Below are 23,587 nucleotides of genomic sequence, written 5' to 3'. Positions count from 1 at the left end.
GTCTACTTTTTATGTCTATTGATTCACCTCTTCTGGTTATTTCATATTAATGGAATCTTGCAATTTATAATCTCTTGAACTAGTTTCCTTTCACTTAGCTTAATGTTTTCCAAGTTAATTTGTATTGTGGCATGCACCTCATTCTTTTTTTTAATTCCTGAATATTATTTCATTGCATGGTTATACTACATTTTATTTATTCATTCTTGAGTTGATAGCCATGGGTTATACTTTGACTGGTTCGGCCATGAAGATACAGTGAAATAGAAACAGACGTGAATGTGTAAAACGTGAATGTACGGGAGCTACAGCTAGAAAGGCTACGGCCCTGGAATGGAAGGTTGGAAGAGGCCTACGAGCTCTCTCAGGAGCTCACTGTTAGATTCCTGTGAAGACTCCGGGACTGACCCATTCAGAGCAACACGTGCGACTACAGCCCGTCAGGAGCCTTAGTTGCTGTGCAATGTATTGCTGCCGCGTTTTCTAGGAGAGAAAGTGCATTTCTGGCAGAGGCTTGAGCCATAATTTTTCCCATTTCCATTATTATTCTGGAACCTCCCACATTTTACAAATTCAGATCCATTCTGATTTTGCTGCATTAGCCATGACTGAACTGGGAAGAACCAGTTTGAAGCCCTGTGTATATCTTTTAAAGAAATTAATAGTATAAAGAAGAGCAAGTATAGTTATCGGCTTCACTATATTAATCTTATTTACTATTTCTTGTTCTCTTTATTTGTTCCTGTGGGTTCCAGTTACCGTGTTGTGTCATTTCTTCACACTAAAACAGCTTTGCTGTTAATCTTAGTGTAGTCTCGTTGTAAGTGTTGTCAGTTTTTTCTGGCTACTTTCAAGATTGCCATCTTTATGTTTCAATGCTTTTACTGTGTCTGCGTGTGACTCTCTTTGCCTTTACCGTTCGTTAAGATCTTGTGTGTTTATATTAAGTTTTTCATCAGCTTTGGGAAGTTTTTAGCCATTGTCACCTTTTATGGAAATAACATATGCTCTCTATATTTTCTGTAAACCACAAAAACTCCTCCCATGTTAGTCTCCACTGAGCTCTCTGTACACTGTATGAGTATGCATGTCATTTATGTCATTACATTTATGTCATTACGTCATTTTACTCATGTGTGAGAGAGCATTGTATTGCAAAATACAATATTTCTCCAGATAACTTGCTTTTTACTCTTTCCCCGTCTCTTTCTGCCACTCTCATTATATACATAATTGCACCCACATTTATGGGGTGCTCTGCTTGTTTTTATTTTTCTCTTCGTTCCATAGATGGCCTAATCTTTATTGAACTAATGTAAATTTTTATTATTCTTTTTCTGCCAGACCAGATCTCTTGTGGAGCCCCACTTGTGAACCTTCCATTTCTGTTACTGTGGTTTTCTAAGTCTAAAATTCCCATTTGTTCTTTTTTCTAATTTCTATCACTTTATTGGCATTCTCTATTTCATGATTCTTTGTCATCGTACTTCTTTATGCATGATTTCCTTGAAGCTTTGAACGTATTTATGGTAAGGAGCCCTGGTGATGCTGCGGGTTAGGCATCAGGGTACTGTGGAGTCAGCAGTTGAAGACCTTCAGCCACTGCAGGACATAAGAGAGAAGGCTGCTCCAGTAAAGAGCTCCAGTCTCTGAAACCCTTCTAAGGCTGCTATGAGTTGGAATTGACATGGTTTCAGTGGATTATTTATAGTAGCAATTATTTATCATTCATAAATGCTCTGAAGTTTTTGTTAAATCCAACATCTGGGCTCTTTTGTCACATCACGCGCACCCCCCCCCCCCCATTTGCTTAGCTGTTACTCTCATATTTAATATTTTTGTTGTTGAAAACTTGACATTTTAGTTAAGATATTGTAGCAACTTTGGGTACTGATTCTCATCCCTATTGTTATTATGTACTTGTTACTGTGTTTGTTGCGATGTGTATGTGTTGCTTGTTATCTATTGTTATTTTCTTGTTTCTGTGTCTAGTGACATGGCTGGCCGGCTTTAGCAAAACTTGTTTCCCCCACATTGTGCAGCTCCTGAGGGGACAGTGGTTTTAGCAGGACTGTCTTTGCATGTTTTCTTAGTTTCTGTCATGCTATCAGCGCTGGGTAATGTAACACCCAGTTGCTGTATCGTTTTCAGTAATTGAAAACTGATTGCTCTGTTGTTTCCAGCAGTCTGATCTAGCACAGTTTTACTTTCTTGCGTGGGTAGTCTTTGAAGCTTGTTCTGACCCCTGGAGCGTTCATCTCAGCTGTGCCCTTCCTTGGTTCTCTCTGTTAAATTTCTAGACGATTTAGGGTTGAGCTTGTTGCTTTTGTGGTACTGCCAGCCTCCTCTTGATTACTTGCCACCCCAAACTTCCTTAGACTTCAACTTCCCACACTCTGTAGCAAATTAATAATTTTCTTGGGTAGAACGTCAGAGGTTTCTGTTTTTAATGTCCGCCTCTCCCCCGGGTGACAATTTTGTGCTGCTGCCCAGGAGATAGGGTGGGAGAAGTATCCTAGTGGGTCTCTTAGAGTGACATTTGTGCTTTAAGAGTGAGCTGCTGGGCACGGTTTTCTTGGATTGCTTCTTTTGGCATGGAGTCACTGCCCTATGCGTGAAATGGGGCAAAGGCTATTGGGGTCCCAATTTTATCAGCCTACTGTGTGTGGGGTAGCGCTTCAACCCTGCAAATGGGAGGAAAGTGGAATAAGGGAGCCCCAGACCCCTTAGCGCCTCTTGGCTTGAATAGATGTGCAGCATGAATCAGGTGGGATGAGAAATGTTTGCAGCCTGTTTTCCCCAGGAGATATAGCTGTAGAGAACTCAGAGAGAGAGAGAGAGAGTGAGAGTGTGTATCTGTGTATCCTTATACATAGGCTGGGGATTGTGGAGGGAGAGAGCCCTGTATCTCAACTGCATCCACCTGGGCTGGAATTTAGTTATGCTGAATTGGATGAAAGGCTTCCAAAAGTTCATGGAAAAATTGAATTAAATCAAAATGGAATTTCCCTCGAACATTTTGAAGCCCCTCATATTAAGTCTTCCAACTCATGAGCATGGACTATGTTTCCATCTATTTAGATTTTCTTGTTTCTTAGCAGTGTTCTTTAATTTTTATTGTATACATATGTGTTAGTCTGGGTACATTAGAAAAACAAATCCATAGAAACTCATGTGTAAGAGAGCATTTTACATAAAGGTTAAATGCACATCAATAAAACATCCCCACCCAGTGCTGCCCAAGCCCACAAGTCCAACATTAGCCCATATGTCCGACACCAATCCACAAAGTCCTCCTCCATCTCACAAAACACACACAATGATGCCAACTGCAGGAGGAAAGCCGAGTCAGTGAACGTGTAAGCATCTCAGCACTGGCAGGGATCTCCATATGGTTGCTCCAGCACCCAGGGCTGCATCGGGGTAGGTCCATGTGGCTTCTCACGGATGTCTTACAGGAAGTCAGCCTTGCACGCTGAAACAGGGAACTGGCTAAGGCAGCTGCACCCTGGTCGGACCATCAGAAAGCAAGAGACCCGAGAACTGGAAGGGAGAGGCTCATCGAGCCATTTATCTCTCGACACCCTTCAATTAACCCCACATGTGCTTATTGACCAAGTTGGCGCAATAAACTAGCTCAGCGTCTTTCATACTTCTGGCTTAATTTATTCCTGTATATTTTATTCTTTTAAATATTACTGGAAATGAAGTTGTTTTCTTAATATCATTTTTTGAAATTGTGAAAAAATTTAAAACAACAACTAATGTTAATTTATTTCTTTTTTCCCAGAACATGTGAACTTATATATTGGACACAACCCAGCAGTTCGTAAGTGGTTCAATGCATGTTATTTTCACCTTTATATATTTCAATGAGAAGTAGTCTACATAGGTGTTTTTTTTAATAATCTCAAACATTGATGATGCCCCAATTAGTTTGATTATTGCATGCTATTTAATAATTTATAGATTTAAGCCCTAAGATTGTTTATCCCCTCATAAAGGAAATTGTATGCAATGAATTCCCAGAATACAAGATAGGTAAAAAACAGAAGTTGATTTAGAGCAACAAAACACCAACTCAGGGAAAAATGCTCAATTATTGTCTTAATGTTTATTGTGTGTATATTAAAGACATTATTAACTAAGAGTTCATAATTTTATGTATGAATAAATTTGAAGGTCAATATTTTAAAAAATTAAAATATTTTTTAGAATGTAAAATCCATGCTCTAACAGTATTGTGTTGTAGATGAGATTTTCTGCCTTACTGAATTAATAGTGTAAAGGGAAACTATATATTATTATTTTTAACAGTTTTATTGACATAATTCATATACCATACAATTCAGTGGTTTGAATATATTTAAAAGATTTGTGCAGTCATCATTGCAATCAATTTTAGAACATTTTGTTCATTTTTGTACTCTTTATAAGGTCCCCTCACTTCCCCTGCCATAACCCTAAGAAACAATCATATATAAGCTATAGATTATGTAAATTATGTAAACTATAAATCTCTATAGATTTACCCATCCTGGATTTCATATAAAGAAAATCATACCTCCAAAAATAATATAAAGCCCCAACAGCAATAACAAAACACAGAAAAACCTCAATTATATTATTGTTTAATTAATAAAAAACTATTAATTCTGACAATTGAATGTCTTTGGATAAAGGGTTTTTCCAGGCAGTCTGATAAATTGGTAATCTAGAATCACCCATACTTTTATTTTTTCTGCTCCCATGTGTGGATTTTAATTATAATACATCACAAATTATTAAATTAATTGTAAATTAAGTACATTATTGCATATACTTTTGGATTAAATTAGATTTGGGTTTAGAATTGAGATACTCATAATATTGCCTTAGCAAACTGTATTCTAGCCCCAAATATAGTTCCTTGGGTAGAAATACTACGTGAATTGAGTCAAGCTGGGCTTGAATATAAAGTATGCCTTTAAATGGACCACGTTCTACGGTGCAGTTAATTCAGTACATTTGTAGACTGTTCCATCAGTGTTAATTCAGTACATTTGTAGACTGCTCCATCAGTGCTAATTGTTCTCCCCTCTACTCCCTTTCCTTTGTGTCAACTTGCTTATTAGGGCATCTTCGGAAATGAATTCTGTGTTGGTGCTAAAACTTTCTTGGATCACATTTTTACTAGCTAAAGGTAAATTCATGTTTATTTTATGCTAAGGTGCCAAATATAAAAATTAATGAATCATTCTTTGGACCAAGGCCCAAACTTTTAATTCAGTTTTATGTATGTGCATCCCTCCTCCTTTCTTATCCCCTTTCTTCCAGTGCTCTTGTTAACTGCCGCTAAGTTCTGATAATGGGGGAAACTTCGGAAATGTCTCATTTAATTTCTGTTTCTAGTATCTATTCACCTTTTCTCCCTTCATTTCTAAACTTTTAGATTGAGGACATTGCTTAAAAATAAAACTGATACATGCTTATGGTAAATAATTCACAAAATATAGCAAAGAGCAAAGAAATAGTGGAAAATTACCTAAAATACCTGTATAAATAAGGATCAGCTGAGAGACCTGGGACTACCTTGTTCTGTTTTTCTTTCACCCTATGTCTATCTCTATGAGATAGGCAGGCTGAACAATCCCGAGGAGAAAACAATAGGACCCTCGGTTGCAGGGGGACATGGACGAGGAGGGGACAGAGAGGGGGAGTGTGGAGCCAAAAAACTCAGGGATATGGGAACAACAAGAGATCTAAAATTGACAGTGAGGAGGGTGTATAATGCCTGGTGGGGTTTAATCAAGTACAATGTATCCGAGAGGAATTTTTGATAGCTGAATGGAGGGTGAGCATGATAGTGGGATAGGAGGAAGGTGAAAGGAAATAGAAGAAAGAAAAGGAGGCAAAAGCTAATTTATAGAGGTATAGCTATAAGCATGTATATGTGTAAATATATTAAATTATAATGAAAGGGATAGAGGCCAATGTACATATATTTACATGTTAATTCTTAAGATAGCAAACGGACTTTGGGCCTCTACTCAAGGCCACCCTTAACAAAAGAACACTTTGTTCTAATAACCTGGCACTCTTTGATACTCACCTTCCCTGCACCATCAATGAAGACGAAATGATGGGTACATAAGCAAATATAAAGAGAGTAGAAGGTGCCTGGCTTTCAAAAGATAATAGCGTTTGGGGTCTTAAAGGCATGAAGTTAAACAAGCAGTCATCTAACAGGGAAGCAAAGAAACCCACATGGAAGAAGAACACCAGCCTCTGTGATCAGGAGGTGTCGATGGGATTAGGCATCAGGCATCAATAGATCCAAAACAAACAACTATATCGATGCAAATGAGGGGGGGTTGGAGTGCAGACCCAAAGCCCAGCTGTAGACAAGTGAATCCCCCCACAGTAGGATTATAGGGAAGGGATGATTCACGAAACACACACCATTCCTCTAGTTCATGAATGCTTCCTCTCCCCCACTACCATGACCCAGTTGTACCTTACAAATCTGGCTAGACTGGAGAACACACACTGGTACAGATAAGAGCTCTCCACACATGGAATTCAGGACAGATAAACCCCTCAGGAATGGTAGTGGGAGTAGCGATATCAGGAGGGGAGAGGGATGGTTGGGAAGGGGAAGGAAGAAAAGGGGGGAGCCCATCACAAGATTGGATATATAGATGCCCCCCCCCAAAGGGGACGAATAACAGAAATGTGGTTGATGGGAGAAAATGGACAGTGTAAGATAAAAAATAATAATATATAATTGATAAGGATTCACAAGGGTTGGAGGGGAAAAAAGGAGCTTATACCAAGAGCTTAAGTAGAAAATGTTTTGGAAATGATGGCAACATATGTACAAATATGCTTGATACATTGAATGTAAACACCCCCAATAAAATGATTAAAAAAAAACACTTAAAAAAAAAGAGATGTTTTAATCTTTAGTAGAATATAATGACATTCTGTTAAAAGGTGGGTAAATTGGGTGTAGAGACAGATAATCTTAAAAACATAGAACCATATTGTATTCAAAAAACAATTACTTGAATTTTGCCCAAAAAAAGAAACAAGAGAAATGAAAGCAACTGAGTAAGTTTAGTTTAAGTTTTATCTTCTTCAGAGGGATTGTTTCCTAAATTATTTCTCTTTAAGATTATGAAAATGTTAAGAAGTTTGAATCTTATTTTATTTAACTTTGTTTTAAAGCAGTATATATCATAGATTCCCAAACTTAACTTGACCTAACACCCTCCTTTTCAGAACAAAGTTACTGAGCGCCCCTCTGGCAATTTAAAACTTTTGTAGTGTAGTTCATAATTCAAGATAAATAGAGCTGTCTGCTTCTGCGGCTCCCCTGTATTGATCAGTGGCCCCCAGGGGGCAGTGTAGGCCACTTTTGGAAACACTGAGAATACGTGTGTCTTCTCTAAAGAAAGAGAATATTAGTACTCTTACACTTCCTGCCGCATGTTCAGATGTTTTAATTTTATTTATACATTAGCAAAGATCAAACATTAATATTCCGTATTTGTACTTATTATCCTATTTTTTGCTTGGAATTCTGTTTTAAATGGTCGCTAATCATTGTTTCTTTATAATTGAGTTTATTTCTGATTTTTAAAAAGTTATCTCTTAACTGGCTGTTTTTTAAAAAAGGTGCTTTGATGTTTGATGTAGTAAAAAGTCATACTGAAAGGTTGTATACTGAACAGAACTTGGCTGTGTATCTGATTCTTAGATAAACATTTTGTTACACATCCTCCTCTTGGCCATGTTTTGTTTGCCTTAGGGCACTATTTTTTGGCATTGAACATTTCTGTTGAGAAACCTGAGGCTAATTTAATTCCTGCCCTACCCCTTCTCCTTCCTGAATACCTGAAGAATTATTATTATTTTAAAATTTGCAGTTCAATAATTTAACCAGGATAACTTTTGGATTGTATCATTCTATGTCAGTTTTTCTTCAAATAGAGTATTATTTTTTTTTTCCAAATTATTTTATTGGGGGCTCGTACAATTCTCATCACAATCCATACATCCATCCATTGTGTCAAGCACATATGCACATTTGTTGCCCTCATCATTCCCAAAACATTTGCTTCCCGCTCTAGCCCCTAATATCAGTTGCTCATTTCCCCCCTCCCTCCCTATTCCCCCCTCCCTCATGAACCCTTCATAGTTCATAAATTACTATAGTTTTGTCATAAGTTACCCTGTCCGATGTTTCCCTCCCCCCTTCTCTGCCGTCCATCCCCCAGGGAGGAGGCACTACTTAGAGTCTTGTAATTGGTTCCCCCTTTCTACCCCACATTCCCTTCACCCTCCAGGCATTGCCCCTCTCACCACTGGTCCTGAAGGAGTCATCAAATAGAGTATTTTAAGTTTAGAATTTCTTCTAATCATTTCAGAAAATATATGGAACCCCCAGGGACACAATAGTTAAGCTCGAGTCCACAGGATGGATACACAACAGAAAATCTGTAACGTCATTAACCATTGTTGAATGCAGGAGTGTATGTATGTACCACCTACAGTACCGTGAGGGGCGGGGTGGTTTGAACTGGCAACCTTTTGGTTGGAAGCTGAGCACTTTAACTGTTACACTACCAGGACTTTTTTAAAGCCTAGAAAACTAATGGGCAGTGAGTTTCACTGTGTCATACAGTGTTGCTGTGAGTTGGAATTCATGCACAATAACCACGTTAAATTGTATTAGGTTATTCTGTTTCAGGAACAATAACTATCTTATTCTCATATTATTCCAATCCTGTCTTTTTCTTATGTACTTACCATTTCTATCTCAAGCCATTTTTAGATGTAACTCTTACTTCCAGTGAAAACAAAGTTAAAAACTTTTTGTTCATTTCATAATCTTTTTCCATCATTTTAGATAAATATTTTAGGAAACATTTAGATTCTGTTTTGTTGTGATTATTTGGGTTCTGTGTTTCTCAAATGTACTTCCATGATTGCTGTTCTTTTTACACCCACATTGCTGGGACTTTGTGTGAGCAACCTCAGCCCGGCATCTGTTCTCTGGGTTATATAAGGGGGCTTCATAAAGTTCGTGGATAAATTAAAAGATAATGAATTCTTAATGGACTTTAAAAAACCCACTGGTAATTATTCTGTGACTGTGTTCTCTAGATAGCGTCAGTGTGAGGGTGTCCTTTTTGATTACAGTGCTTTCAGAAAGAGTGAGGGAGAAAGTAGAGGATTTATCAGAGTGATGTGAGCCTTTGTTGTAAGGCCTTTATTCGAATGGGCTTGGAAACAGAACAGTTCTATGCTAGTCCACAGTAGAATTGTGTTGGGATTCAGATTGTACCTTCATTAAATGCAGTTTATCAGAACCTTTGTCAGAAAGGTAGCTTTAGTTTTTCACTTGTCCCATTCTACCAAATGTAGTCATTGTCATAGAATAGTGCATGTGCAAATCGTTGAATTGGTGTTTATTTTGCTGTATATATTTTCAACAAGAAACATTGTAAAAAACAGTAAATATAGACATGTTGTGTGCTGCTGAGTTTATTTCAACTTATAGTAACCCTGTGTGACAGAGTAGAACTGCCCTATTGAGCGTCCTAACTGTTGATCTTTATGGGAGTAGGTCCCCATTGTAGCGGCTGGTGGGTTTGCACTTTCGGTTAGCAGCTGACAGCGTAACCATTGTGCCACCAGGGTTCCTAAGTCAGTACCCGTGGTACTGACTTCAATGTAAATTCTCATGAATTTTAGTTGTAGTTCAGTTAAAAATTCATTCGTTTATATAGTTTATATTTATATTTTTATATATTAATTTTTGGGGTATAAAAATCTTTAACATGTCATTACCCATTGTTGAATGAATGAGTATATGTATGTACCACCTATACCTACAATTTTTCCATATGTAAAGATCTTACTTACCAATGTAAATTTTTTTTATTTTCAGGGGAAGTATTGCAAATGGAAGATGATCTTGTGATCTCATTTCAGTTAATGTTGTGTGTTCTTGACTATTTTATCAAGCTCTCACCCCCTGCACTGCTTAAAGAACCATATAGTAAGTAGTTAACTACAGTATGCCCTTTTACTGTGTCTTCCACAGTTGTCGATCGAATGTCTCTACATACAGAGCATGGTTGTAGAGCTGAGAGAAGGATAAAGAGTAAATGGAAATTGAGCCCATCCTCAGGTAGAATAAGTAATAGGAGGAGAGATAGGGACTCGGGTTATTAGAATACACAGTAGCAAGCAGTCTCGGCCAAACCACAGCACGTGCTGTGAAAGGAAGAACATTGTCCACCTAGCGAGGAATGAGGAAGACCATTTCGAGGAGATAGGTTTGACTTGAGTGCGGGCGAGTAGTTAGGATTTGAGTGTTGGGGAAACTTGGAGGAAGAACATTTCCAGTAGAATGAAAATCAAAAGGCAAGGCACACATTGATGTATAAAACTTGATGGAAAACAGCGGAGATGGAGATCTTATTCTTAAGAATGAATTACTTTCTTTGATTTCACATTATTTATGAAAAATGTGCACTAAGTAGCACTAGTCTGATTGCCTGCTCTTTTTGTTTGGTTTTTAATTTATAATTAACTGGGAGTTAATGCATATATCATTCCATTATTTGCTCCTGAAGTTATGGGGTTTATAAAATATAATTAAAGATAACAGAGAACATCAATCAAATACCCAAGTCTTTATGTGTTGAAGTAATGAAAAAGACAAGTCTAATAAGTCTTTGCGAATGATTAATTAATTATTAATCGAGAAATCAAGTCTGGAGTAGAATTTTTAAAATTTATTAAGTTGGTTTGTCAGAGATGTCAAATCATTTAGCAGAAGCCAAATGCAAAGCAGAGGGGAAATAGAAAAATTATATACAGATAACAATAAATAAGCTTAATATTTTTTCACGACTTAAAATAATTCAATGTACCTTCAACTTTTTTCAGTGCTATCAGTTTAATAACTGATGTAGGATTTTAGATTGGCAAGAATTTTTAATTTTGATAATTCAAATCTTTTTAATCTCTAAATATTATGTTAAATGGACACCAGGATGAGGTGTTAACTAACTATGCTAATCTTTTCATTTAAACTTTTCATGGAGAATTGAAAATGAATAAAAATATAAGCAGTAGTATTGTAAACCTCCATGTGCTTATCCCTTAGTTTTCTTTGATACTGTATAGTTAGTGTATAACCCTGTATACTGTCCCCCCTCCCAGCTATGCTATTTTGAAGTATAATTTTATATGCCATGTCATCCTTACTTTTTTCCCATGAGTCTGAAAGATTCTTTAAAACAACATAACCACAGTGCTAATATCACACCTACAAATCAATGGTGATTATCAAATACGTTCAAATAATGTTCAGATTTCCACTTATTTTATAAAGGTAATTAATTTTTTTACTTATAGACTGGCTGAATCATTCTATGTATGGTTCACAACTTGGTTGGTTTAATGTGCTCTTAAGACTCTTAAAAGTTTTTCCTCTGTATATAGAGAGTAAAGTTATGAAAACTTCTTTAACATAACCAGACACCTTGAAGGTGGGCGTGGGAACTCAGGACCATGGTTTAGGGGGACACCAAGATTATTAGTAATTTCCAGGATTGGGAAGGAGGAGGAAAGGGGAATTTTTGCGTGGAGGTGGGTACTGGTGGGATGCTGTTGTAAAGAACTGCACAACATGAAGAATATATTCAATTCGGTGAACTATATACCAGAGGGTTCAAAATGTTTGTGGGAAAATTCCATTGTTTTAAAAATCTATTTTCCATAGATTTTTAAAATGTCCCTTGTACATGTTAAAATTGTTGAGGTGGCATATTTTTACCACATAGAAAGAAAATATGTTTGCGTTAAACAGTTCTACTCTGACGCTCGGGTTCTGTGAACTGGAGTTGACTGCATAGCCACCGGTGAAAACAGACGAATGTTAACAAAATTATTTGTTGTTGTTGTTGTTGTTTGTTCGCTTTTACATGATTTCACCCAAATTATTTTCGACCTTCCTACTTAATAATTTTGATGCCACAGAGTGGGCTCAAACGTCAACATGATTATAAAGATGCCCCGTTGTACATTCTGTTGTACATGGTTGCATCATTGGAACAACTCAAAGGCATTAATTAACACAACCACTTGGTGTGCAGTTGTCTTATCTGACTTGCCATCTTTACAGAAACAGCTGTGCTACCTCTGCATGGTTCACCTCGAACACCAAGACGAGGGCAGAACAGAAGTGCCCGAACAGTAAGACAACTAGAGAATGATACCAGAATTATCGAACTGCTCTGTAAAGAACACGAATGTAACATCGAAGAGGTAATTTAACAGAATGACTTGTTAAGAACTTTTTAAGTAGATTTGGATGTAAGTTTCACCTAGCAGTGTATACACTTTGTAATTACTGCCAATTCTTGCAATAACCAGATAGTTGGGGCTGGGGTCGGGAGGGATCATTTTCACATTCATTTGTTTTGATTTTAAATAGTAGATCCTTCACTCTGGGCTCACTGAAATCATACAGAAGTAGTTTTCAAGTATATTGTGTGGTTTTTTGTATAGACAGTTCCATTTACTGAGGATCCATGGAAGGAAGTGCTGTCAGGAAATACACCGCCCTCCCCACCCCTCCCCTATATATATATATATATATTTTTTTAATTATTCTGAGGTTTACTATGAACTCCCTGTGTTTACAAGCACCCTGCTAATAAAATCTACCATTTTGGTTTAGTGAGAACTGAAAGCAAAATCGTATTTTGTACAGCCTTCGGTAAGCCCTTTCACCTTCCATGTATGCACTGATCCGAATGGCTGGTACAGAGCACGTACGAGGATCCCGGGATTTCTAATTATTCCTAGACTCTGGAATGTTGAAACTGGCAGGAATTACACAAGTAGTGTACTTGTAAGGTACTGATCACTCATGAATAGCAAAGGCTAGATTAGTCCTGAGGCTTTAGCTGCCACATCCCTGTCCTGTGCTGTTACTGTCATAGAGCTTTGTGTTCTCCACAATTCACTGCTCACCAGAATGAACTGCTGCAGCTGCTTCTTTGAAAGTAACCCGTGAACTCGAATTGGAGTATAGTCTCAAAGTCAAGTGTAAGAAATATTAAAATAATTGGTCAAGGTATTTGGTTTTAGCACTACAGTTTTAGCTAATTTCAGCAATTAATATATGTGTATGTGAATGTTTGTGCATATATATGTAGACACACTTATATTAACCATACGTTTTCTTGACTAAGAAACAAATCCATGTACTTGACATACTTCTTAGTTCATCCAACGAGTGAGTAGGAGTAGTTTCTAGAATTCTCTAGATTTCATAACTACTTATAAAATTTTACTTTGAAGATTAGGAATAAAGAAATTCTTATTTTAATTTTAAAGAACTCATTAATTTTGGATCTGTATAATCATGATTTGAAAGGTATTAACATTTGATTGTTTGCATAGAGCTTTCATGGTTATATAATTATTGGATAATCATACTAATTTATTAGCTAAAGTTATCACCTTAAACAATTTGAACCTGTAGGAATTTTACTTGAATGGAAAATTAATATTTTAGTGACTTAATTCTTAAAAATTATTTGCTAAGTAGACGATAATAACTGATGGTAAATTATGTCCACTATAAAAGGAAGTTAAATATAAGTTCTAGCTTCCATAACACATTGTAAGTGTAGAATAAGCAGGAAGACAATTGTACATTTTCTTGGGTGTTCTGTATTATTCATGTTAACTATATGGTGCTTTGGTGTAAACCTGTACAATTCCATAAAATGTTTTAATTGCCTTTGAAATTAATTAGACAACAATATTTTTGTGTGTTGACTGTTGTTAAAAGAAAATAATTTTTTTAAGCTGCTGAAAGTTGAATTGGGAATTACTATTTTGGTAGCACACAGAAAGTGTATGAAATAGACCAGAGCTCTCCTCTGGGGAGAATTCAGAGAAAATGTAGAGAAAGGAAAAGAGCTTTGGCTTTGGTGGTGGGCCTTCTCGGTTTTAATCCTGCCTCTGCCGTGTCCAGTTGTGCAACTCTGATCACGCTGACACATCTCTCTGAGTGCCCCAGCTTTCTATGACGTGTTTAAACTGTTGAAGCTGGTCTCAGTGGATTTCCTTTACTTGAGTTACATTTCATTAACAAGTCCCAATTTCATTTCCATTGTAAATTAAAAAGTAAATAATTGAGTTAATTGCAAATATCACTAGCTTGTATTATTAATCAAAATATGTCCATTGACATTGCCATTATAGTGTTAATATATGGTAGGAATTACATTTTTAACTATCTTTTTCAGGTGAAAAATGTTTACTTCAAAAATTTTATACCTTTTATCAATTCTCTTGGAACTGTAGCTTCTAATGGACTTCCAGAGGTAAGCTGAAAGAAAATTTAATTAAAATCTTAATATTTGGGTGGGCTTTTAAGAAGAGGAAATAGTTGTATAAAATTCTCAAGATCACTTTGCTATATATTAAGCATTATCTTAAGCCACCAAAAGGAATGTTGGCTACCTAAAATTGTTGTGAAAGAAACTTATATATTGTTGTTAGTGCTGTTAAGTTGGTCCACCGTCTGACGACACCATGTGTGCACAGTAGAACTTGTCTCAGGTTTGAAGCAGTAACCTTTTGGAAAGATATCATCACCAGGCTTGTCTTCTGAGGTGCCTCTGGATGTGGTTGAACCACCAGTCTTTTAGTTAATGATTAAGCACTGTAGGCGCCATAGCTATAAAAAATCCTGAACTTTTTGAATAGAGAATGCATGAAGAAGTATTTTGTAATTTGCATTGGAAATTGCAGTTTACCCTACAATTTATGGGCATCGCAAGCTTGCCCTTTCATGTTATATAAATTTATCCTCACTTTTAAATGATTAACTCCAACTCAATAAATTCTTTATCCCAGTTACCTTGGCTTGCTTCGTGTGCAGCTCTTAAATCATTACAAAGGCTTTGAATCTTTTCTTGTGCAAAAAACAAACCACACTCACTGCCATCAAGTCATTTCGACTCACAGGGACAGTGTGGGACAGGCTGAAGTGCCCTTGTGGGTTTCCGAGGCTGTCAATCATTATGACAGCAGAATGCCTGCTCTTTCTCTTTTGGAGTGGCTGATCATTTCAGACTACTGATCTTTGAGTTGGCAGTCCAGTGGATAACCCATTACACCACCAGGGCTGCTTTCTTGTACTAAAGTCAGGCTATAATCGTATCTACAATGTTCAACTTTCTGCAAATTTGATTTAAAGGCACACTTATGAATGGGTCTCGTCATCTGATAGGAGTGTGCAGAGGACACTTTGATCTCAGAGGATAGCCACCTAACCCAAAGGGGTCAGATCGGTTTTATAAACACGTGCTTGAGAACAATAGAGTTTCGAGCTGAGTCAAAGGGTGTGAAATAAAAAATTCAAAGGTACAGTGATACGTGAGAGTAGATCTGTTCAGGAAGAGATACAGGAGAGTGGTGGAACACAGCTGGAAGAAGACAGGAAGGCAACAGATGTGTTCATCTTGTTACCATCTTCTGTAACAAAATATGTGCTGTTCACAAAGACTCATACATTTGTATTAGTTTTTCCTTTAAAATGGACTCAATTTTAATGAAATCTTTAAAATTTTCTGTTTTCTCTTTCTTGTATTTTGTATATTACTAATAGCTGCCAATTAAGATATGATTAATAATTAGTATCTCACCACAGAAGGGCAGGGAGTCCCTTGGATAGTATGAGTAGTTAACATATTTCGTAGCTGTTAAATTAAAGATAGGAGGCTGAGTCCATACAGAGGCATCTTAGAAGAAAGACCTGGTGATCTATTAAAAGGAAAAAAAAATTAGCCATTGAAAACTCTAGCTAGCGTAATTCTACTTGAGTACACACAAGGTTGCCATGAGTTGTAATTGATTTGATATTAACTGATAAGGTAGGGTAGGGACAACGATTCCACTAATTCAAGTATGAATGACCATTCTGCCTAATATGTAAGTAAACAGAAAAATTATTACTGCTAAGGTTCCATTTCATACATACATGGGTTTCTTCCAAACAAAACATGTTTAAACATGTTTAAACATATCTCTGTGATTAGTTCTTTCAATGATACACTTGTTTTAGTTGTATTAGGGTGCTCTTCCTTACTCCCCACTATCCTGACCCCAGTGCTGCTCACTTTGGACTAGACCAGAGCATGTACACAGGTATAGATAAGAGATGAGCTCACGACAGGAGGAATCCAGGAACAGGACTGAGAATAGTGATGCCAGAAGAGTGGGGGAACGGGCAGTGGAGGGGAGGAAGGGAGAACGATCGCAATAACCACACACACCCTCCAGGGGGAGCAACAACAGAAACCATGGGGAAGGGAGACAGCAGTTGCTGTGAGATATGAAAATAATAATAATTTCTGATCTACCAAGGGGCCATGGGGGGTGGGGGCGGGGAGAGGAGCTGATACCAGGGACTCAATAGAAAGCAAATGTCTAGAAAAAGATGGGCGGCAACATATGTACAAATATGCCTGATACAGTTGGTGTATGGATTCTAATAAGATTGTAAGAGCCCCCAATAAAATGATCTTTTAATAATAAAAAATATAATAAATATAAAAAAGAATGATTTTGAGGTGAGTGCTAATGTCAAATTTTTAACAAACCTTAAGTGGATGTCTTCCCAAGTAATGAAAACTTTGCAACAAGTTTGCAGAAATTCAACAATTTAAAAATAGATCAATGTATAGTTACTAATAATAACTATTTCCACTTTAAATACTGTTTGTAGCATTCATGTTCTTTGTCTACCCAAAATTATAATAAATAGGATACATGCACAAAATAGAAAAATAGTATTGGAAAAGTAAACTTATTTGAAAAAATAAGGTCGTATATTGTATGTGAGTTCAGTGTATATTGTAAAATTAAACACATACAAAAATTCTGTAATGAAGTCTGTGTTTCTGTTTACTGAGAGCTAGAATGACACGAAAAGGATAATTGTTGTTGTTTTTTCTTTTGAGGTTGAAAGTCTCTTTAAGCAATATGAAGAAGTTTACCTCAAAAACAAAGATCTAGATGCAAGATTATTTTTGGAACATGACAAAACTCTTCAGACTAATCATATCGACAGGTATTATACATGATACATCTTTATATGTTGATGTGCTTTTGATAGGTAGGCTTTGATTTAGATTGGTTAAATAAGTTTTCATTTAACTTAGTGTACTTCAATAATCACTCATAATAAATTACCTTCGAATGCTTCTATGTAAAGCTAGTAATAAGAAAAGGAATGGTCAAAAAGTATTTTCAGCATACAATTTAATAAAAAAGGGAATTAAAATTGTCTTCTCTAACAATGATGTTTTTTCTGAATTATCTGAATATGGTTTGTAAAATATACACCAAAAAAGATTACTGAAATAACTAGGTTGCTAAAGCCAAGGTCTCTTTTTTCTCATCCTTTTTTTTTAAGTTAAAACAACAGTATTTTCTCTTAAATTATCAATGATTGGCTAACCTAGGAATAGTTGACAGTAAATATCAAACATAAAGTTAGTGAGCAAATAAGTAGTAATTGTATGACTAGTATGGAATCTATTATATAACTAAAAATATGTAATTTAGAAATTAAACAATTAAAATTGACTACTTTAATTGCCAATATATTTTTTGGAAGGCAATGGTTCATTAAAAAATGAGCTTTGATATTTTTTAATACTGACCAATTTGGGTAGTAATAGAATTCTTAAAGATTGGTCTGCTTGTTTGTCATAATCTACATTTAAAAATAAAAATACCCCCACTTAAAAATAGTGATGAAAAGTAAAATTCATTTAAGCTTTGAGGTGTCCTTTTTCCTACCACTTTATTATTTGATTACTTTATGTGATAGTTATAAGACAATCAAAGATATTACATTGCTTCTTTGACTAATAGAATACATATTGTAAATTTTCAATACTAAATGACTTTACTGATTGCTATTTAGTTTTGAAATGCAACGAACACCCCGAAAAGCGAAGCCTAGTGAAGAGGCGCATATGATCCCACCACAGACTCCAGTTAGGTATGGTTTTTTTGCTTTTATTTGTTGTTACTATTTATTCAGCGCTTTAGTTTATCTGTGGTGTTACGTATACATGCATACATATAACCATCATACAGTGAATGCTTTTTATGTTCTAGGTACTTTTATTAGTTCCTGGAGGTGTTATTAAACTGCGTTCTATCTGTTCTTAAGGAACAGAACTGTAACCTAGTATTGTCAAAACTTGTCTAGTTTCCCACAGGACAAGAATCAGGATCAGCACAAAGCTAGTTGCTATCAGTCAGAGGTCAGACATACCTCCGTTCCAACCGCATCACCATTTCTGACACCGGCCATGCCCATGCAATACTCTATACTTCTCTGTTGGGTTTGATAATTCATTGGATGGCCATCTAGAATTTATAGACTATACTCGCAGTTATGTAGTTTTCTAAGTAAGTAGCAGGTTAATGTTCAGGAGATAGGCTGCAGCTTGTGTGTCGGGACAACTTCCGAGCAGGACCGCAGTCTCCGCTGCTCACAGCTGTGCGCGCGCGCCAGCCACCATTCTCAGTGGTGCGTGTGAGTGGCCTTGCTGGGCTTGCATCGCCAGTGAGAAGACTTGCACAGGGTCTCCTGAGCTTCTGCCAAGTGGCCCCTCTAGCCTGTGAATTTTAGCTCTTGGCATCAAGAGGATGTCTGATGCAGCCAAAAGCAGGTAATCTGGGTCCCCTACTCCTGCTGGCTCCTCAAGTATTCATCTGCATGGCGCGGACTATGCTTGCTCTCCCTTTTTAGAGCATCCAGCTGTATTGTTGACCCTCCGCCAGGCTTCATACCAGTCCGTCCTGGTTTAGTCATGGCTGAAAAACTAGAATCGTCCTGGATTTTAAAAAACTAGAATAGTCCTGGATTTTAAAATTTGGGTGAATCAAAACAATAACCAGAGCAGGAAATAGTCCAAGTTAAAGTACCGTTACAAACTTAAGTCCTCTGTTAGAGAACTAGGGCAGTGTATATATACCATAACAATCTTACCTAGCAGCTTTGGAAGCTGAAAGAGGCAGCCAACTACACCACTTTAGGACGGCAGCCGTGTTCATGGAGTGACTGTCTCATGTGGGGAGTGGGGGCGTGTTTCTTTCAGGGTATGAGGCTGCAGTTTATACCGGTGGGTTGAAGAACGTGTGCCCTGGGAGAGAAGGGTGTGGGTAATTGCGGTGGTTTGGGCCCTTTTGGTGTAGTGCCTTCTCCCAGTGGCAGCTGTGTGAAGGCCCAGCACGCTTTTTTTAACCTGTTCTCTTCTTTTTAGCGAAATGTGTTATGGGAAGATATACTTTAAAAATAGCGTATTGAGTAACGAGCAATCCTTAAGGAATGGGAAAATCAGATATAGTCTATATTTTGCTCTTTGTTTTTTCAACACACTAGTTGGTCACAGGCTGTAGGATGGAGCCCCTGATTGTCAATACATGTCTTAGCAAATTTTTTGCAAAATATTTCAGGGGAAGTCACTAAGCAGATGGATTTTTTCAATTTTTTTTTAACTTGCAGTCTCTTAGGACGAGGATCAGGAATGGGGATGACGTGGGGAGAAGTTTGTAGTCAGCAGGTAAACAGAGCTCCCCCAAAGATCAGCCACCTTTTCCTTCATGTGACGTTTGTTCGTTTACTGTCTGAGCAGGTTCCCAAGTTCCTAAAGAATTGGTATTAATTGCTTGTTCAAGTTCAACTGTTGTCTAGGTACACTGGCTGAACTCTAGAGGTTCCTATTCTACCATTTTGCATGACATCATTCCAGTCCAAAGATTTTGACTCTCTATATCTCTGGGGGTATGTATACTTTGGGAAAACAACAACAAAACCTCCTCATGTAATTTTAATTTGTGCTAGGATTTTGTCCCTAAGAAACCTTGGGTATTGAATAGATTAGAAGACTTTGAAACAACAATGTTAAATAGGCTTAAAAACTTTAAAAAAAATGAACTAGAAGATAAGAGGAATATAATACAGGATCAAAATGAGAATTTCAACAAAGAGATGGTATAATAAAAAAAACATTAGAACTCAAAAATAAAATGTTTGAAATGACAAATCAATAATAAGGGACTGAACATATTTGAGTTGGTAGGGGGGAAAAAGTCAGTAAACTAGAAGATAAAGCAATGAATGCAATTATTGTATTTAAAGACCAAAAAAAGAAAGAATTAAAGGAAAATTGAGCAAAGCTTATTGGAATCGTGGAATACCAACGAGAACTGATGTATGTATCATGGGAATTCCAGAATGAGAGTATGGGACAGAAAAGATATTTGAAGAAATAAAGGACAAGAATCTGCAAAACCAAGAAGTTCAATTAACTGAAAATAAGAAAACCCAAAGAGATCCATAATGAGACATGTCATAATCCAAGCTTAACATCAAATTTACCACCCAGTGGAAAAATGATCAAGGGACTTAGAGAGACATTGCTGCAAAGAAGATAGGCAAATGGCCAACAGACATGAAAAGAAGTTTAATGCCATTTGTCTTTCTTGTTATTAGGTACCATTGGGCCGATTTTTTACTCTTAAGGATCTCATGTGACAGAGTAGAACTGGCTCTTCCAAACTAAAACCAAATACACGGCCATTGAGTGTATTCCCACTCATGGTGACCCGATACCACAGCCCCAGTGGATTTCCAAGACTATTTACTGGAGTAGGAAGCCTCTTTTTCTACCATGGAGTGGCTGGTGGTTTCAAACTGCTGACCTTTCTGTTAGAACCAGTGCTTAGCCCACTACGCCACCAGGGCTTCAGAACTGCCCCTTAGTGTTTTCTATAATTTTTTAAAAAAATTTTTTATTGGGGGCACATACAATTATTATCACAATCCATACATACATCCATTGTATGTCAAGCACATTTGTACATTTGTTGCCCTCATCATTCTCAAAACATTTTCTTTCTACTTAAGCCCTTGGTATCAGCTCCTCATTTTTGTTCCCCCTCCCTCCCCACTCCCTCCTCCCTCATGAACCCTTGATAATTTTTAAATTATTATTTTGTCATATCTTACACTGTCTGACCTTTCCCTCTCTTCACCCACTTTTCTGTTGTCCGTCCCCCAAGGAGGGGGTTATATGTAGATCCTTGTCATCGGTTCCCCCTTTCTACCCCACCCTCCCTCCACCCTCTGGTATTGCCACTCTCACCACTGGTCCTGCAAGGATCATCTGTCCTGGATTCCCTGTGTTCTATAATTTGTATGAGCAAAACTGACTAGAACTTTCTCCCATGGTGATGTAGATGGATGTTGATTTTTATTTTGTTGGTAGCTTAAGCACATAACCATTTTGCCACCAGGAATCCTTCATTAGTCACTAGGGGAATTCAAATCAAAATCATTGTATCATACCATTTCACACCCACTAGGATAGCTGTTACCACCCACCCACCCCAGCCCCCCGAAGTAAATAAATAAATAAAAACCGACAACAACCTAACAATTGTTGGTAAGGATGTGGGAAATGGGACACTCATTCACTGCTGGTGGGATTGTGAAGTTGTACAATCACTGTGTAAAAGTGGCAGCTTCTCAAAAAATTAATAATGAATTGTTATTTGATTCAGCAGTTACACTAGTGGCCGTATCAGGGAGCTTTAAAAGGTTTGTGGAAAATTCTATAATCTTCCAATTCCAATTTTTCCGATGAACTTTTTAAAAGCTACCTTATGTAACCAAAAGACTGAAAACAAAAGACTCAAACAGGTATTTGTACACCATTATCTATTGCAGCATTTTCCACAGTAACCAAAGGTGTGGAGACAACTGAAGTGTTCCATCAGTAGAGTATTGGATAAACAAAATGTGTGGATGAACCCTGATAATAATATATGCTATGTGAAATAAGCCAAACTCGAAAATATATATATACTGTAGATGCCACATAGAAATCTCTAGACTGAGAAATGTCTCTAAAGGCAAGTTAATCAGTAGTTGTCAGAGGATAGAGAGGAGAGGGGTTCTGAAGGGATTCTGGGCTTCATTTTGGATTGATGAAACTCTTGGTGAGTAGATAGTAGTGATGGTTACACAACACGGTGGATGTGATGAGTCACTGAATTTGCTGAGTTATGCACTTAAGCTTGGTTGAAATAGTAAAAAAAAAATTGGCTTGTATTTTGCCACAAAAATAAAACAAAACAAAAACCCATGTCCCTAAATTAGTTTATTAAAGGAGTTCAGTTTAAAGAAGATGAGGATCTCAACCAGGAGAGTGGTAGTGGGAATAAACTAGCAAGAACGGGTTTAGAAATACTTGAATTCATATTTATAGTTTTTTTCTGGAGGTATTTGGAGGATAAGGGATATAATAAGCAGTAAGATATAAAAATCTCATAGATTTATGAATCATGAAGTGTGGAGTTAAGAATCATCAAAATAGATTGTCTCAATCAAACCCAAACCAGTTGCCAAGTTGAGTCATGGCAATTCCATATGTGCAGTGTTCTGCTTCATAGGATTTTTAATGTGGCGACCTTTTGGAACCAGATCAGCAGGCATTTCTTCAAAGTCACCTCTGAATAGGTTTTAACTACCAACTTTTTGTTTAGTAGGAGAGTTCTTAATAATTTGAGGCCCGCTGTTCCCCCACATCTGTCCCCCTTACCCAACCCCCCAAAAGACTGATTGACTAGGGTGAGTATATAATGGTAAGGTCTGAGCCTAAAGTATGTCAATCATTTATGGACTCCATAAAGGGAAAAAGTACTCCATAAGAGTACCCAGAGTTTGAAACCAAGAAATCCGAGGGAGGAAGTTTTAGGAAAGAACAAACTTTTAACAGGCAAATAAATGCTTCAAGGAAGTCAAGTGTGAGAACAAACGAGAAACATCTTTTGTTTCTAAGCAGTTGTTCATTGGTGGATTTGGTGATTGTGGCCTGAGTAGAGTGGTGAACATAGAAGATCTAGAAGGCATATAGCAATGTAACTGAAAAGTGAGAAAGTGTAGTTGTTATGGCTCAGACACTGAACATGTTTTAAACATTCTACAATTCTTGGCATTATTAAACATTACCTCAATGTATTTTTACCCCCAAATTTTCATTGACTTTTTTATATACTCTCCTACATACACACACACACACACACACACACACAGTCTTGTAAGTGTGGACAGTGGTAACAAATTTATGTAGGACCTCAGAATGCTTTCTTTTTGGAAATCTCTTCAAAGGAAAATGTTTTAGCCTGGATTCTCTAGAGAAGTGAAACTAATGAGGCTTTGGTATGTGTATACGTGTATACATACACATTTATACAGAGCTTTATATCAAGGAAGTGGCTTAAACAGCTGTAGAGGCAGGCAAGTTCCAGGGTTATGGGTCAGCTATCCGGCTGGGGACTTCTTACTCACATATCGGCAGAGTCTGATGAAATTAAGATCAACAGGACAGATGGCAGGCTTCTGGCTGTGGAGGTGAATCAATGCAAGGTTGGCAGGTAAGACTGCAGGCTGCTGACAACTCCCAGGATGGCCAGCAGT

General features: G+C 37.1%; 1 protein-coding gene across 5 annotated transcripts in view; it reads left to right on the top strand.

Moving 5' to 3' along the window:
* The window catches only part of RB1 (RB transcriptional corepressor 1), a 189,450-nt gene that overhangs the window by 57,557 nt on the left and 108,306 nt on the right, over positions 1 to 23,587 (top strand). For all 5 annotated transcript variants that reach the window (XM_045289089.1, XM_045289090.1, XM_045289092.1 and 2 more), the window contains 7 exons: positions 3,791 to 3,829; positions 5,115 to 5,182; positions 9,938 to 10,048; positions 12,185 to 12,327; positions 14,325 to 14,402; positions 17,046 to 17,155; positions 18,017 to 18,094. In XM_045289089.1, coding sequence (XP_045145024.1) covers positions 3,791 to 3,829; positions 5,115 to 5,182; positions 9,938 to 10,048; positions 12,185 to 12,327; positions 14,325 to 14,402; positions 17,046 to 17,155; positions 18,017 to 18,094 — 627 coding nt within the window. The remainder of the gene's footprint in view (positions 1 to 3,790; positions 3,830 to 5,114; positions 5,183 to 9,937; positions 10,049 to 12,184; positions 12,328 to 14,324; positions 14,403 to 17,045; positions 17,156 to 18,016; positions 18,095 to 23,587) is intronic.

Source organism: Echinops telfairi, unplaced genomic scaffold (assembly GCF_000313985.2).
Source record: "Echinops telfairi isolate 266 unplaced genomic scaffold, ASM31398v2 ScPeMD7_24;HRSCAF=84, whole genome shotgun sequence".
In the NCBI taxonomy this organism is placed as follows: Eukaryota; Metazoa; Chordata; class Mammalia; order Afrosoricida; family Tenrecidae; genus Echinops; species Echinops telfairi.
The sequence above is the reverse complement of the archived record's forward strand: the minus strand, read 5'-3'. Positions and strand labels throughout refer to the sequence as shown.